General features: G+C 41.3%; 1 protein-coding gene across 1 annotated transcript in view; it reads right to left on the bottom strand.

The window, feature by feature from the left end:
- Positions 1-15,542, bottom strand: part of LOC115791749 (pecanex-like protein 3) — a 32,127-nt gene that overhangs the window by 15,741 nt on the left and 844 nt on the right. The window contains exons 2-13 of the mRNA XM_030745980.1: positions 14,589-15,088; positions 13,801-14,009; positions 12,199-12,304; positions 11,563-11,602; positions 11,331-11,426; positions 9,356-11,098; positions 2,806-2,935; positions 2,410-2,579; positions 1,931-1,988; positions 1,670-1,811; positions 1,386-1,543; positions 491-644 (exon numbers count right to left, since the gene is read on the bottom strand). Of these exons, the coding sequence (XP_030601840.1) occupies positions 491-644; positions 1,386-1,543; positions 1,670-1,811; positions 1,931-1,988; positions 2,410-2,579; positions 2,806-2,935; positions 9,356-11,098; positions 11,331-11,426; positions 11,563-11,602; positions 12,199-12,304; positions 13,801-14,009; positions 14,589-14,741 (3,159 nt within the window). The 5' untranslated portion in view covers positions 14,742-15,088. The remainder of the gene's footprint in view (positions 1-490; positions 645-1,385; positions 1,544-1,669; positions 1,812-1,930; positions 1,989-2,409; positions 2,580-2,805; positions 2,936-9,355; positions 11,099-11,330; positions 11,427-11,562; positions 11,603-12,198; positions 12,305-13,800; positions 14,010-14,588; positions 15,089-15,542) is intronic.

Raw genomic sequence — 15,542 nt, 5'->3', positions numbered from 1 at the left:
TAATTATTTTTATATAAATGCATGGCAGTAACTGTGTTGACTAATGGTGATTTTTAACCACAAATTGCTTGGCCCCAGCTGACTAGGTTAGTAGCAGATTGCTGTGGCCCTTGGTCTTACATTTTGAACACAACCTTTCCTATAACACTGCTGTACAAAAAAAAAAAGATCAGTTTTAAGTGAGTCCAGTATAATATTATTGGAGCCATATTTTAAATTGCACAACTACTCTAGTCTTGACAAAGGCTGTGTTATAAGACTAATAAAAATTAACTTAAACAACTAAAAAGGTAATGCCATCTCCTCCTGAGTTAACTGTTTGGAATAGTGTGTTATTTTTGCAAAACCCAAAGGGGGCTCTGAGTTTAACTCAAAGTGAGCCCTTGCGTTAAGACTCATTGGTTATAATGACCAGTGTAAAAATCCACGTTTTGGTGAGACAATCAACATAAGTTAGACTTATTTTTAATTAAATCCTATTGTACGGTACCTTCAGTAATGAGTACTGGCAACTAGCAATGACCAGGCAGAACTGGAAGACCCAAATGTCCCTGAAAAAACCTTGAAGCAGCAGTAGGAACCCAAGGAATGCCACTAGGCTGGCCAGCACCACAGCAAACACGTTCTCTCCCACACGGCGGTTCCTAGGAAAGTAAAGCAAAGTAGTAAATATTTGAAAAACTTAGCAATTACATCTAAATTCTGTCTTTGCCTTCTATATAAAATGTGTTTCATGACAAAAATAATTAAAATGAACTAAAAACTACTGAGATGTGTAGTAGGCATTATAACACTTGGGTTAAGATGCCATAAGTCAATATCCTACTGGGCACAAGACCTGTAACAATGAAGGGGCCCCTCCATTAATTAGTTCAACAAAACAACATGCCAAAAAAAATAAGAAAAAGAAAAAACAGAGCAGAACTATTATAGTAACACCTTAAAGTTTCATCCAAATCAATTTAAAATGCATTCTATGTGATAAAATAAATTTATATTTATTTTAAAGAAAAACACAGGATTTCTAAATGGATCCTTTAAAAGAATTAGGGTTGCTTCAGTGTAACAGGAAAAATAGTGTTTTAAGAAATGTGATACAGAGCTAACATATTTGTTGGACTTTGTTTATCCTTCTTCTCTATAAATTATCAAAGTTAGCACCTGTTTCAAAGAGACTCGGTTGCTTTTACAATTTAAATATTTACTTGAAATTACTATTTTTGCTATTCTTTGAATTTTGCATCCAGAAAGAAAACAAAACAAAAAGACAAGTGTCACAAATTATTTAATGATTTTGAGGAACAGAGCTAAAATGCTTTGCTGTCATGGAGGACAAGTAAGTAAACAGACTATAATCCATTCTTTTCTCCAACATTTTGTCTTACCTGTCTAATAAGGCTAGCAGAGCCAGTCGATCATATCGGACTCTCAGCCACTTTCCAGGCAGCACCCAAAAGCGATAGTACTGTTTAGGTTTGGCTTTCTCCTCAATCATCAAAGTGTTTTCTTGGGACTCTTGTAGAGATTCATGATCCAGATCAAACTAAAGAGTTCAGAGATTGTATAAATTAGGAAGCAGGATCTATAAGGACTATGTGGAGAGAGTGCTGACTTATTTCCATGACGTCCTGATTGGAATAATCTGCCACATGAATCAAATATTGCTAACCTCGGGCATCTCCAGAGGCACCCTGCGCACCTGCATCCCCTGTAAAGCCCCTTGCCTGGGCTGGAGCATGGACAGGACTGGTGCCCCTTCCTGGACCTCAGTGGAAGTGAAGCTTGAAGACTGGGACTGCCTCTCCCTTTCTCTGCAAGTGTAACATTTTATGGCCTTGAATGTAGCGGTTAGTAATGTTTTAACAGCAATAATATCTCTTGTAGTCTGTAGAAAAGAAAGACACTTGGCAATAAAAACTTTATAACTTACTGAACTGGGTCCTCATAGCCGCCTCCAGCAGGTCCAAATGTGTAGGACCTCTTTACTCCTGTTATACAACGGAGAGACAACAGAAATTAATACTTTCAAACAGCTGGAGTATACAATAATGCAATCTGACTAGTAATTCTCTATATCCAGATTCATATCCTAGTGCCTATTAAATGAGTTCATTTGGATAATGCTTGATAATACTCTTCTTGAAGACTGAGATGAAACGTATGATACAGTCTCATATCTGTCTATTAAATATAAATATATCTGCCCATTAAATATTAAGATAAATATGAAGACATTTGTTTAACTTTGTATAAACACTGGAAACAGTGAGCCTAAACCTGATGGTTTCCTGGTAACCTCATGGGTGCCTGGCTATGACATAAGTGGTATTAATCTTCTCAATTAACTCATCAAATAACAAACAAAAATATCTAAAATGTTGAACTTTTTCCTATTAAGCCACCACTCACCACTCTCATCATAGAAATAGTGCACTGCCCCCTCTGATGTGTCATCGAATGTGGAAGCCTCATGGATGCCACTGCGGGGCAGTAGGAGTGAAGAGGCAAACTGTAAGGCTGAGGGAAGTGTGCGGGTGCGTGAATGAGAGGAGGTCCGAGCCCGCTGGAGGTCCTGGAGACTACAGGAAGGAGAAAACAAACAAAACATTTATTTAGACCATGTTAACCCTAAACTCAGTTCATGTTCCATGTGCTCTACATTCAATTAATGTCCATCACACTGTAAACGTGCTGATAGCTTTGACTACGGAAGGCACAGTAGGGTGTGTGTGTGTGTGTGTGTGTGAAAAGTTGAAGCAAAGCACAAGCCAACATGCAGTGGACATGTCTGTTTACATGACTAACCTGGGAGGAGAGCCCATGGTTGACGGCGGCGGTGTAGGGTTGCTCCCAGCATTATGTCTTCTGCGTATGGCCTGGGTCCTCTTTACACTGCTGACTGATTCATGTTTGCCCCCTTCCTCTGTGGTCATGGCTGGAGAAAGGTTATCAGTTACATCAGTGCAACTGTTTACATTACATTGTAAACGTACATGATGACACCATCTGCACCAAAAATGGACACAATCATTTGACTATCACTAGATTTTACTTTTACTTATGCAACTTACTTATGTACTTATGCAAAACCATCCATTAAAAAAACTGAACTAGTAACTGAAAAGACAGTGAGCTTTTACACCCTAGACAATTAATTAAAATTTGTTTCTTCTAAATCTTCTTAGGCATGACTCCATATTCGCAGCTTTTGCCTCAGTATTTCAGAGGTGATCAGCTACTGAGGTTTCAGCAGTGAGGTTTCTCCCATATTGCCATTATCAGGGTATAGCTACTAGGGGTTAAACATGCCATACTTATCTTACCAATACTTCTTATTTTTGTATTAATACTCTTATTGGTTCTTCTTTCATTACTAAAGACTGTTTTAAATATTACCATTCTTATTTAAAAACAAAATTACATTTCAAACTTAATTGTAATTCAATAGCAACTGAATTACATTTCCAAAGCATAACAGTAATATTTACAGCAGCACATTTATAATGTAAACTCAATCACATCTCACTGTGAACACTAAATATGAAAGGAAGAGAGTGCTGCTGATGTGGATTCATTACTGGCAGATTTTGCTGTGAGAAAGAGAAAAGCTGCAGTCTCAGCCAAATTAAGTAACAGTGCACAGGGAAAGCTTCTGTTTTAACTTCTTCATCACAGTAGCCCAAAAAACGCTTTTTGACTGTTTAAAACCTACATATAGTGCTGCAGTGATTTATCGAGTAACTTGAATAAATTGATTATAAAAAATCCCTGGCACAAATCTTGTGCTTTGATGCTTCATTTATTCCACAACTCTGCAGTGCTCAGGTGTCACCATGCAAGTACAAAGGCTTCACCCACATTCGCGACTAAAAATAGGCCTGCAGTACGAATGTATTTAGAACAACACGTGTGAATAAAAAGTATAAAAACATTAAGCCCATGCAGGCTCCAATTCTTCAAGGACAAAACAAAAGGACTGATAACACAACAGCAGCAGTGACGATGATGCTGTCACAGTTTAATGCAGTCTGTCTACACATGCACGTGGTACAGAGCAAAGAGGCGGAGCCATTACGGAGATGGTGAGCTCAGGTGGAGTGAAAGAAAACATTATTCTAGTGTAGAAAACAGCAGCGCTTGTTCCTGTAATCACCATTAAAACCTTTACTGGCAAACAGTTGGAGGGAGTCCTTCATCAACCCAGCTGATCAACAAACTCCAACATGAAGAAAAGCCAATTTTGTAGCTGCTCCCATCCACCACAGTTTGTTTTATGCATGAAAAATCTGCAATAAAGCTACAGAAGTTAAAATAAAATATTTAGAAGAACCATTAACTTAGTCTGACACGATGTTTAAATTAGGCAGCTTGCTGAAGGCCGACGCAAGCCATCCTACTTTATGTCAGCGATACCTGCAGCAAGTCTAAAAGGGGGCATGGGGTGCACTAGACCACATTTTTTCTAGGCTTTAAAAACATTATTTTGCAGATTAGATTAAGTAAGTATAAATAAAACATATGTATTAATTACATTGTATTAATATTTAAAAATAGAAAAATAAAGGCTTTTTTTTCTTTTCTTTCATAGACCAGTAAAATGTACATGCACCAGTAAAACTGAGTCACTGGCCTGGAGCTGTTGGGTTGGACACGGAATTATTTTAAACATTAATTATTAACATTTACACCATCAGAATATCTGTTTTCTGCAGCAGGAAACATTCCATCAAAGCAGAGGACAAACCTCAATTCTGAGAATGTTGATATGCTTGCTTTTCTTCATTGCAGCCACCACACGCTCCTTTAAAGGCTTACAGCCACACATTCATTCATAGCAAGCTTGAATACGCAGATGCAGACACGCACACCAAACCTACCTCATCCAGGAGATACAATACTGACAGAACTAGGATGTACCTTATTGTGCACCTTATTGTATTTGACATTACTGTACTTGTGATTATTTATTTTTGCATTTACGAAAATAATAATGATTTTAATATAGTACAAATGCAATGAAAGGGTTTAGATTTTTTTTTTTTTGGATAGATGCTGTAAGCAGTTAAACTATTAAAAACACTGCAATTTCTAAAATGGAAACCAATGAGAGGTTTGTTTTAAAAGACCTGCCCCCCCCTCCCGCCTTTTCAGTATTTATTATTGCTCATTAATAAGTAAAAGTATTTTGATTACTCGATTAATTGATGGAATAATCGATAGAATATTTAATTACTAAAATACTCGATAGTTGCAGCCCTACATACATATAATTGATCAGGAATAACATTATGACCAATATTGTGTTGGTCCCCCTTTTGCTGCTAAAACAGCCCTGAGCGATTGAGGCATGGACTCCACTAGACCCCTGAAGGTGTGCTATGGTACCAAGATGTTAGCAACAGATCCTTTAAGTCCTGTAAGTTGGAGGTGGAGCCTCCATGATTCAGAGCTGTTTGTCCAGCACATCCCACAGATGCTCAATTAGACTGAGATTTAGTGAATTTGGAGGCCAAGTTAACACCTCAAACTCGTTGTGCTCCTCAAACCATTCCTGAACCATTTTTGCTTTGTGGCAGGACACATTATCCTGCTGAAAGAGGCCACAGCCATCAGGGAATAGTTTCCATGAAAGGGTGTACAGGGTCTGAAACAGTGCTTAGGTAGGTGGTCTGTGTCAAAGTAACATTCAAATGGATGGTAGGACCCAAGGTTTCCAAGCAGAACATTGCCCAAAGCATCACACTACCTCCACCAGCTTGCTTTCTTCCCATAGTGCATAGGTCCTGCTTTTAACACACCAACTTTGAGGACAAAATGTTCACTTGCTCTCTAATATATCCCACACAGTAACAGGTGCCATGATGAACAGATAATCAGTGTTATTCATTTCATCTGTCTGTGGTCATGATGTTATGCTTAATCAGTGTATAACTTATCAAACAGATGGTTGATAAGGGACTTTTATTGGGTTTTCACTCACAAAGATTTTGATTCCACTTATCTCTTACTGCAGGCAGGACCATGTTCTCCACCAACATGTCTTTGCTGAGAATCAACTGCAGATCGACCATAAATGGCACCAAAACATGGTAGAAAATATTCAACATAATTTTGTCCCATTCCTATGGCTCAGGTATAAAGAAATGTTTAGTTACTACACTGGTAGGGAAACCCTAGATGATGCATAAATGTTGCTGGTCAACATGTGTAATAAGTAGCTTTACTAAAATAATTATAAAGTTTAAGCACAGAAGTACAAACATTTTAATTAATACTTTCAGGGTCCCCACTCCCTGAGCTTGAGTTACCGTTAGTTATCTTGGACTGTGTCTACAGTATAACACACAGTGAAAACACCTGGAATTAATGCATGCACTATGCAGACAACCCTTTTAAGCCACCTACACATTACACCTACAGGAACTGCTCAGTCACGGAAGCCCTTTTCCTTGGAAAACTGAATGAGGATCACACTATAGGAAGTGCTGCCTGGCATGATCAATCACAGAAGCTCCTTTAACACTACATCAATCTAAGACAGACCATTTACTTCAAGGACAAAGGGTCAAGGCATTCTCAATGCATTCCATGGAGCCAGTACTCGTGAGAACAACATAATATCTTTAGTGATGATCACTAACTAATTTAGATTAAAAAATATCAGCCACCATTTATTCCACTTTTTATCCATTGATGCCTTACAGATAGGCCTTACTAATATACCATGTTTCAACTGACAGGTGCTGGTGCTTGTGCCAGTTCCAATGAACCAGCGAACCGCTTAAGAACGGGCCTGCATTTCCACTATTTCATGCCCTACTGCTGCTTGTGTCAAGCGTTCTTGGTTCCAGACCAGCTAGCTTGCGGTGCCGGAGTTGAACCCGTTTTTTTGGCCGAGCACTGAGTGAGTTCACGGTGGAAAAAAATGCCGAACGGTTCGAGCACTTGGCACTGGCACCCGGTCAGTGGAAAAAGGCCATAGTGCCCTGCCTGCACAGACACAGTGCAGTGACAGGCTTCATTCAGTTTTCAAAGAACCGGGGTCATGCTGGTAACCAAACCAAGCCTCATTTGGTATCTCACAGTGGGAGATACAGCACACTCTTAGATTGCATAGTCCAAAGCCTTTAACACCTTGACCCAGGCAGGTCGACACCCCACACCCACCCCAAAGGTCAGCATACTGCTAAGACCCAACACTAAGGAGTGAGCCTAACAGTGAGGGCACAGTCATATTGAGGCAGTAAACAAATGTGTGTGAGGATGTCCAACTAGCAACTGCACAGATATACCCCACAGAAACACCCTCAAAAGGGCACATGAGGTAACCATTCCTCTGGTGGAATGTGCATGCAGGTGCACAGAAGACTGCAGTCCCTGGCACTCATATGCTATCACAATAGCCTCCACCACCCAATTTGACAGTAGCTGACTGGACAGAGGCTTCCCTCTTCAACTCTAAATGCTCAAAAGGAAGCTGTAAGAGTGCACTAAAACTGTAGGAAAATAAGAGAATCCTGACCAATTGGTGTATTACCAAAGTCAACACGAGAGGCTGAAATTGCAGCTGAATACACAGTGGAAAATATTCTTCCCTTATCTAACAAATCTTGAAAGAAGCATAACACATTTGGAACACAGCACTGTTCCTAGCAGCACACCATCTCAAATACATAATATATAAATACATAAAGTAAGCGCTCTTGCACTCTAAATGGTCTCAATCACCCCTCAGACAGAGATTAAACTCATTTAAATTCAGCCTCACACGTGCCAGGCCCAGAGAGCTAACAAGTCTGGAAACCAAGTCCCTGTGCATAGGCAGCAGCCACAGCTGGCTGTGGAGCAGACAAGCTAGCTCCATCATCAATGGCATGCTGGGCCAATAAGGAGCTATCAAAATCAGAGACAGTCGCTGCTCCCCCACCATCCACAGTACTGATGGTATGAGGCTGAGGGGGGAAACATATTTTACTTTCGGCCATAAGTGAGCTAGTGCATCCTTCACTAATGGCTTATTTCTTCCCGAAAAGAACAGACGACATTGTGCATTTTTGTGCAATGGACAGATCTATGGACACTCAACCAAGTCTCACACATGGTGGACTATTTCAGGATTGAGTCTTCACTACCCTCTGCAGAGCACACCTGCTCCAGTGTTCAGTGCACTGGGAATGTGCTTCATGAGTAATAACAGGAACTGCTTGCTGCTCCACATAATCAGGCTATGAGCCAGCCTGTCTAATGTTGTGGAGTGAATGTCTCTGACGGTTTATATACACCACTGTTGTTGTATTGGCTGTCCTGGCTAAGACATGACAATTTTTCAGTAACGGCAAGAAATGCCTAAAAGCCAGAAAAACTGCCATCAGTTCCAAGTAATTTATATATGTGTGACAGAGACTCTGGGGCTAGATGCCCTCCCCTCGAAAACAGCCCCCCCACCCAGTCAACAGAGCATCTGTTGTCAGAGTTTTCCTCATAACCATTGAACCTAAGGGGACATCAGCGGTGATAGAGAGCCAGCAGATATTTGGGAGAAATTCTCACCATATGGCTGAGATGACGTCTCATATCCAGCTGCAGGGAGGACCCCCCCCAAGCTCAAAATCCCACATCACTAACAGTCCCTGAAAGATGGCAGAGATTACGCAGGCCATCAACCCTGCCATGCACAAACAAGCTCTTAATGAGACTATGTTTCCCTTGCAAAACAGAGGGAGGTGCTGGCAAAATTTCTCCACAACAGAAAAGCCAGAAAAGAAACATTTGCTCTTTTCTATGTTCTATTGTGAGTAAAATATGAGTTTATGAAATTTGCAAATCACTGCATTTTGTTTTTATTTACATTTTACAAGGTGTGACAACTCTTTTGTGTTGTTTTTAATCAAATCAATCTTTTGTCAGAGATCATTGCTAGTAATAGACATAACAGGCGGTCAAATATATCAGCTGCACTTAAAAGGGTACAGAGGTGCACAAGAAGATGATCTTGAACGGGTATACAGGTATGGTTTTTGATTTTTACAGGCCCATTCTCCCATGAATAGAAATCCTTCACATATACGGTGAATGTGTTAACTACTACAGCATGAAGCCACCACTACACCATGGAGCACTATTAATGACTGAATTAAGTAGAAGGTAATACTCTTCAGTCACAGACAAATAATTTACAGTAAGAAATATCGGCCACCATCATTTTTTAATCTATCAGTGCTTTACTATCAGTAACTCCCTACACAGGTCAACTTTCTTAATTAGCTAAACTTCCAAAACATAATGAAAATACTGCTTATTCCCACAACGGTGTGGTCTAAAAGATGTATTTTTGACTGATAAATTGCCAACTCACCACCTCCAACAGCTCCCTCTTCAACCAGTTCTGTCCTCCAGCCCATCTGATTACCAGTCCAAGAGCCTCCAAGGGAATCCAGCCGATGATGGTGAGCTCCAGCAAAGCCATCAGTGTGTATAGTGCGGGCTTCCAGATCAGACTTAGAGATGGTGAGAGTGCGCGGTGCAGGTGTGGAAGTGGAAGGCATTGTAAGCAGAGTAGAGGGCAGAGCAACTGCATTGTTCTGGCTTCCACCTGCCCCATCCATACTTAGCACTCTTGCGTGAGTCTTAGCACTAGCGGTGCTAGAAGAGCGTTGAGCAGCACGAGAATGTGAGGGGCCAGCAGTTTCGGGTAAATCCCCTTCCCTTGGAGTGGGCAGTTGAGCAGCAGGGGGAAGAGGGGGTGCAATGCCAGTGTTAGCAAGGTCTGGGGAGTAGCAGGAGGTAGAGGAACTTGAATCGTCATCATCATCCTCATCATCATCTGAGCTGTATCGGTGCTGAGAGCCCAGACTAGAACCAGCACTCATATCACTGCCATCATCCTCGTCGCTAGAATCCTCAAACAAACTTTCACTGTAAGCCTTGGTACCAAGTCGGTTGCGCACTGGGATGTAATCTCTGTGCTGTCTATGATTGTGGTGACGCCTGTAAGAGCCACAGTCAAAACTACTGCTGCCGGCTCCAGCTCGCCTTCTTGGAGCTTTCCTTCGACCTGGCCTGTGCCCCATGCTACTGCCGCTGGCCCGCAGCAGCTTTAAGTCTTTAGGACGCACAACCTGCTGAGCTTGCAGAGCAGGCTGCTCAGACAGTAAGAAGGGGGTAGAAGATATGGGCAAAGCAGGCTCAGAACACACCAAACCCAGGGCCAGCCCTGAGGGCACTGAATTGGCCTGCCGAGGTGGGGGCAGAGGAGGAACTGGGACATTCCTGTCTAATTCACAAACCTCTGAGTGGCCACTACTTGAAGGGGAAGAGTTCTGGAGAGGAGGTGGCTGTGGAATATCAGAAGGTACTGATGGCAGATCCTCTCCTTCAACAAGTGTCCGGTCTAGCCCCTGGCTGAGGGAGAATTCTTTGGAAGGGGAGCGTAGTAGCACACTGTCTGACAGATTGTCAGTATCACTACCATCCTGCACTGCTGGATCCTCTGTGGGCTTGAGGATGTCAGAACCTATCGCTGGTGCCGAGGCAGAAACCTGTCCATCTGCAGGCTGTGACTGGCTGAACGAAGGACTTTCCAGCTGAGTGGAATCAGTTTTTTCACTGCGGTAGCTGCTAACAGTGCTGAGAGTCTCACGATCTGTGGTAGCTCCACCGGCACTGAAGCAACTGTCCGTGGATCCAGCAGCTAGTGCTACTCCGCTGCGGCTGCCTGGATGCTCAGTCCCAGGTGCAAATGCCACAGGGTCAAGGCCTAAACCCAGCAGATTTTCACTGAGTTCCTCACTTAAACTGCTCTTTATAAGGGGACTTAGGGGAGTATCTCCCAGACTCTCAGATTCAGCAGAGGGGCCAAGAGGAGAGTAAGCACCCAAACAATTATCCTTATGAGTCTGATGAGACAACTGTTCTGGTAACTTCTCCATTTCTTGCAAGTGTTCTTTCTCGCCTCCATCTTCTTGACTTGAGGGTGAAGGAGGGATAGACATGGCCCCAGGTTCTTCAAATCCAGCTGACACTCCAGATATTCCCATGAGACCTTGGAATTCACCTCCAAGAGCGGCAGCAATGCAGGATGAGACCACATTTGGAGCCCCTGTACAGTTAAAAAAAACAAAAACAACAACATTAGACTGAAATGCACTTTTGCAAGGCATAACTGTGATGTTGTGTATTATGCTTTGTAGGACCCAGAGTTATTTTCACCTTCTTTCTTAAATTTGCATGAAAATACTAATATGCTTATAGCCAGAGTTATACAGAAAGGAATAAACAGTGCTCCGTATATCTGATGTTCATTTCTAATCACTGAATAATAGCAAACTTACTAATGGGGTCCTGGGAACTCTGACGAAGGATCTCACGGTGAGCTGACGTGACAATCACATTATTGCTTCCTTGTTCCCGCATTAACTCTTTGATATCTGCAGTAAAAGGATATTAGTCATTAAAATTTTAAAACATAGCTGAGGATAAAATGTGAAATTACCTATTACATATACCGTGATTTAAAATAAAACTCTGGTATGCAGAATTAAAACACATAATTCAGATGCGTACCCTTAGTGCCCCCTGAATCCTCCAACTGAGGCAAGAATTCCTGAAGAAAAAGTAAGAGCATGCACAATGCTTTAAAACAGTTGATTCATGAATATGTATTAAAGAAAGCCATAAGGACATTGGGAAGTGCTTAAAAATTTCCTCTATGGGTTGGCACGAAACTCAAAAAATATTGCAAACTACTGCCACAGGCATATTTTAAACCTTGCACTGCACCTGGATTCTCAAGAGAATCCTTGCCATACTTCAAGCCACAAGAGGTTCAGACTAATCAACACTCAATGAGGAACTACTGGCAAGAAAGATTGCAGCTACAGGTGTGTTTCAGGTGTGACAATAGACACAATCACCTGCTATCTATTTTTTAAAAGTGACTGCCTGTAGCTACACTGCTTGCTGGCTTTTAAAGCTTTCCATGTCCTGTTTGCTTGGCTGGTTGCGGTTGCCCATGGTGATGCTGACAGACATGTATAGTATTTAAGCAGTATCTAAGCAGTTTTTAAAAAGCACTATATAAGAAAAACACCTAGCAGACCAGGTTAATGAATTTAAAATTTTCTAACACAGAGAGCTGGAGATATGGTGAAGGCACAAGAGAGAAGGTTACATTCTACTAGTAAATATAGTAATCCTCACCGACACTTGGTTTAATCCAAACAGAGAGTGCTGGGAGCTGCAACGTACTGGGGGTGTTGAGTTGACCTTCCGAAACACCGTCATTTCTACACCAACATGACTATCCCTGCAAATAAATCACATAGAGGAAAAAAAGAAATGAAAGGATTCTGCAAATCACAAAATTGTGACAGGTAACTTTTCCTTACAACAGAGGTCCCCAACCCCCGGGCCGTGGACCGGTACCGGGCCGTGGGACATTTGGTACCGGGCCGCACATAAAGAATAAATAACTTATATTATTTCCGTTTTACTTATTATCTGCGCCTAAACTATATTTTATTTTGAAAAATGGGCGGATTCGCTCCGTTACTTCCCTCCATGACTTCCCTCCATGACTTCCTCTTGACGTGTCAAGACGTTTCTGCTCACATGATACGTCACCGCTAAAATTAAACCCAGAAGCTTCAGGCCTGTCTAACGAAATCGGTTGGTTGACCTACATAACGCTTCTTTAAATTTTTGAGTGCTCAACAAGAGTAGAAAAGCGCTATGTAAGAACTAGTCCATTTACCATTTTTATTTATCAACACCGGGGATAGCAGTGAGGTAGACCCAGCCATCAAACAGACTCTCCAGCGCTTGACACCGCGGCTCTGCAGCCACGCTCCATGTGAAATCGGCCGAACCCAGTCAAACCAGAAGCCAGCAAAAATGAGTATCAGAGAAACAAGCTCAGGGGGCTTACACTGATTCAGTGTTATGGTGAGTTGTATTTTTCATGCGCTTTATACAGTAAAAGTCACCTAAGTCGAAGTCGCACAAATCGGGTTTTCGCTCTAGTTGGATGGCATCTGCAGGTCCTGATTTTTCCTAACATTAATTCCAATAAAATCATCACATAAATCCGTCGGATATTCACCTACCTCGGATGAAAAATCTGGTCCCATTGTAATAAATTTCCAGTTAAATGTGATCGCATAAACTGGATGAGTTTAGCGCTAAAACCCTCCTCAGCTCCTGTCCGCCCACTTCCATGCATCGGCTCGTTCATGCACAACTACACACACACTAACAACGCCTGGAAATTGTTTTAGTGTTTATATCAGTTCATTTCACCGGGGACAATCGTGGCAAGTGTAAGCTACAAACTTGCACTTACGAGTAAAATTTCAGATTATAAAATTTGCAGAAGCAAATTCATAGATGAAGCAGAAGCCATTGCAGCGAAATTCGATAATAGGCCCCAAACTGGGCCATTTGAATCCGACTGAGGTGATTTCTACTGTATTTGTTTTTGCGGTGTATCTTATTTTGAAGGCATGTTTTACCATGGCTCTAACAGCTGACCAGGGAGCGCTGTGGGCAGAGAGCCTGTTATTCATGTTGAGGCGGGATGTTACGAGAACGCTGCTGATAGAGTTGCATACGAATACAAAGTGGATTCCCGTTTTTTATTATTATACGTAGAAAATATCACACTTGGTTATGGTCGTATCATTTATTTTGACGTATTTATTTGCTACACCTTAAAAGCCGGTCCGTGGAAATATTTTCTAACACTAAACCGGTCCGCGGCTCAAAAAAGGTTGGGGACCACTGCCTTACAACACATCATCTTACCTGTTCTGATTCCCATCATGACCACCTGACCCTTCTTCTCCTTCTTCTGTCCTTGGGGCATCAGCTGTTAGTGAGGCCTGCTTTTTCTCAACAATCTCCCCAAGGTCAAACATTGCATGAAGTCGGTAGTTCACTACCTTAATGGCAGTGAAAAACACCGCCACCACAGCAGAGTACACACCTGCCACCACCAAGCTTGGAGGAAGAGCCTGAGAAGGAGTGTGAATTTAAAGCAATGAAATACAAAAATGAGACGGTGCAGTCACTTCAAAGAGCAAGAGCCAGAAAGGAAGATTATAACTGCCCTACAAAAGAATTACAAATGAGGTGTTTAATAGACATTCAGAAGTTATTTTGGATTTTTTTCTCAATATAGGACCTTAATTTAACCACATACGTTCAGGCAGATTCTCCCAGTTTTCATTCCTCTTATTTTTCCAAATACTAAAAGGTAAATTGTAACATTATTATCACACTGTAATATTGTTGTTGAGTCTCTCATATAGTTTGCCTCATTAAAAAACTAAATATGCATTTATGTTATTCAGAACTTAAGCTATTTTTTCACATGACAATCCTGGGAGATAAGTCACTTGATTATTAAATGTCTTGAGGCAAATTTGTGATTTGTAATATTGGTGTATATAATTGAAATTGCCTAAAACATGTAAACATTAGTTTTGAAGCTGTCATATGTGTCATGGCTAACTTGTGAAAAATAATTTTAAATGATTCATGCCTTTTTTGATAGCTCTCATTTTTATTTGCTTATGGGAAAATGAGCTTACCATGTACAGAAGAAAGGGGAAGGCCAGGAGAAATATCCAAAGGTAGAGGTGGAAGCAGTTGGAGAATGTGCTCTGGTGGGGATCCACATACCACCCTCCTGTGAGCGAAGCCCACACACCCTGCCGCAGTATCTGAAGAGCCTGGGAACCCATCTCCACCTTCAGGTTCAACTAAAAGTTGAAATGCTTCCTCCAAGGCTGTAGCTCAAAAGGACTGTGCAGCAGTTTGAGCCACGGTATCCTGTGTCTACGATGGCACTTCCATTGAGCATGGCAGGTTGGCCAAGATTGTTTCATCAAGCACAACAGTTTTGTGTCTTATATATATATACACACACACTTCAGCTGAGATGGAGAGTCCTTGCATATTCTTGTGCCGGTATGCACTCCCTCCCTGCACCAGCGTCGCCACCACACTCTAGCCTAATCCTTGGTGGGCAATCAGCAGAATGACTTTTTGACACATTGGTAACCCAATGACTGCATGAACAAACGCTCATCTGCAAAAGAAATCAAAATTAGTCAGTTTTCTTTTAGGCAGTTTCACTTGACACACTAGAGTTACTGAAAACCTTTATCTTTAAATTACAATGAAAATCATTAGAAAAAGTTCTAATGTTGCAGTAGAAAAAAAATAGACTTCTTCATTTCAGGTCCATCTTAAAATGTCTCTTCAGTTTTCTTTAATTGTTTCCTTTTATTTAATCAAATTAAATCATAAGATAAACACTATTCTTCATTACAACTGAAGTGACAGAATCATTTAAGTGATCGACAAATGCGAAAGTGAGAAGAAAATATGCTGGCACACAATGATTATAAGCACAATTTGTTATTACATGTCTTCCAACTAAACCAAAGAAACTGCCTAATATATGATATAGCTGATATATTAGTCAGTTTCCCGACAGCATGAACTCCTTATATTCACGTCCAGGCCATTGGTGTCCCAGC

The sequence above is a fragment of the Archocentrus centrarchus genome, chromosome 14 (assembly GCF_007364275.1).
Source record: "Archocentrus centrarchus isolate MPI-CPG fArcCen1 chromosome 14, fArcCen1, whole genome shotgun sequence".
NCBI lineage: Eukaryota > Metazoa > Chordata > Actinopteri > Cichliformes > Cichlidae > Archocentrus > Archocentrus centrarchus.
This window is presented reverse-complemented; position numbering and strand designations above follow the sequence as displayed.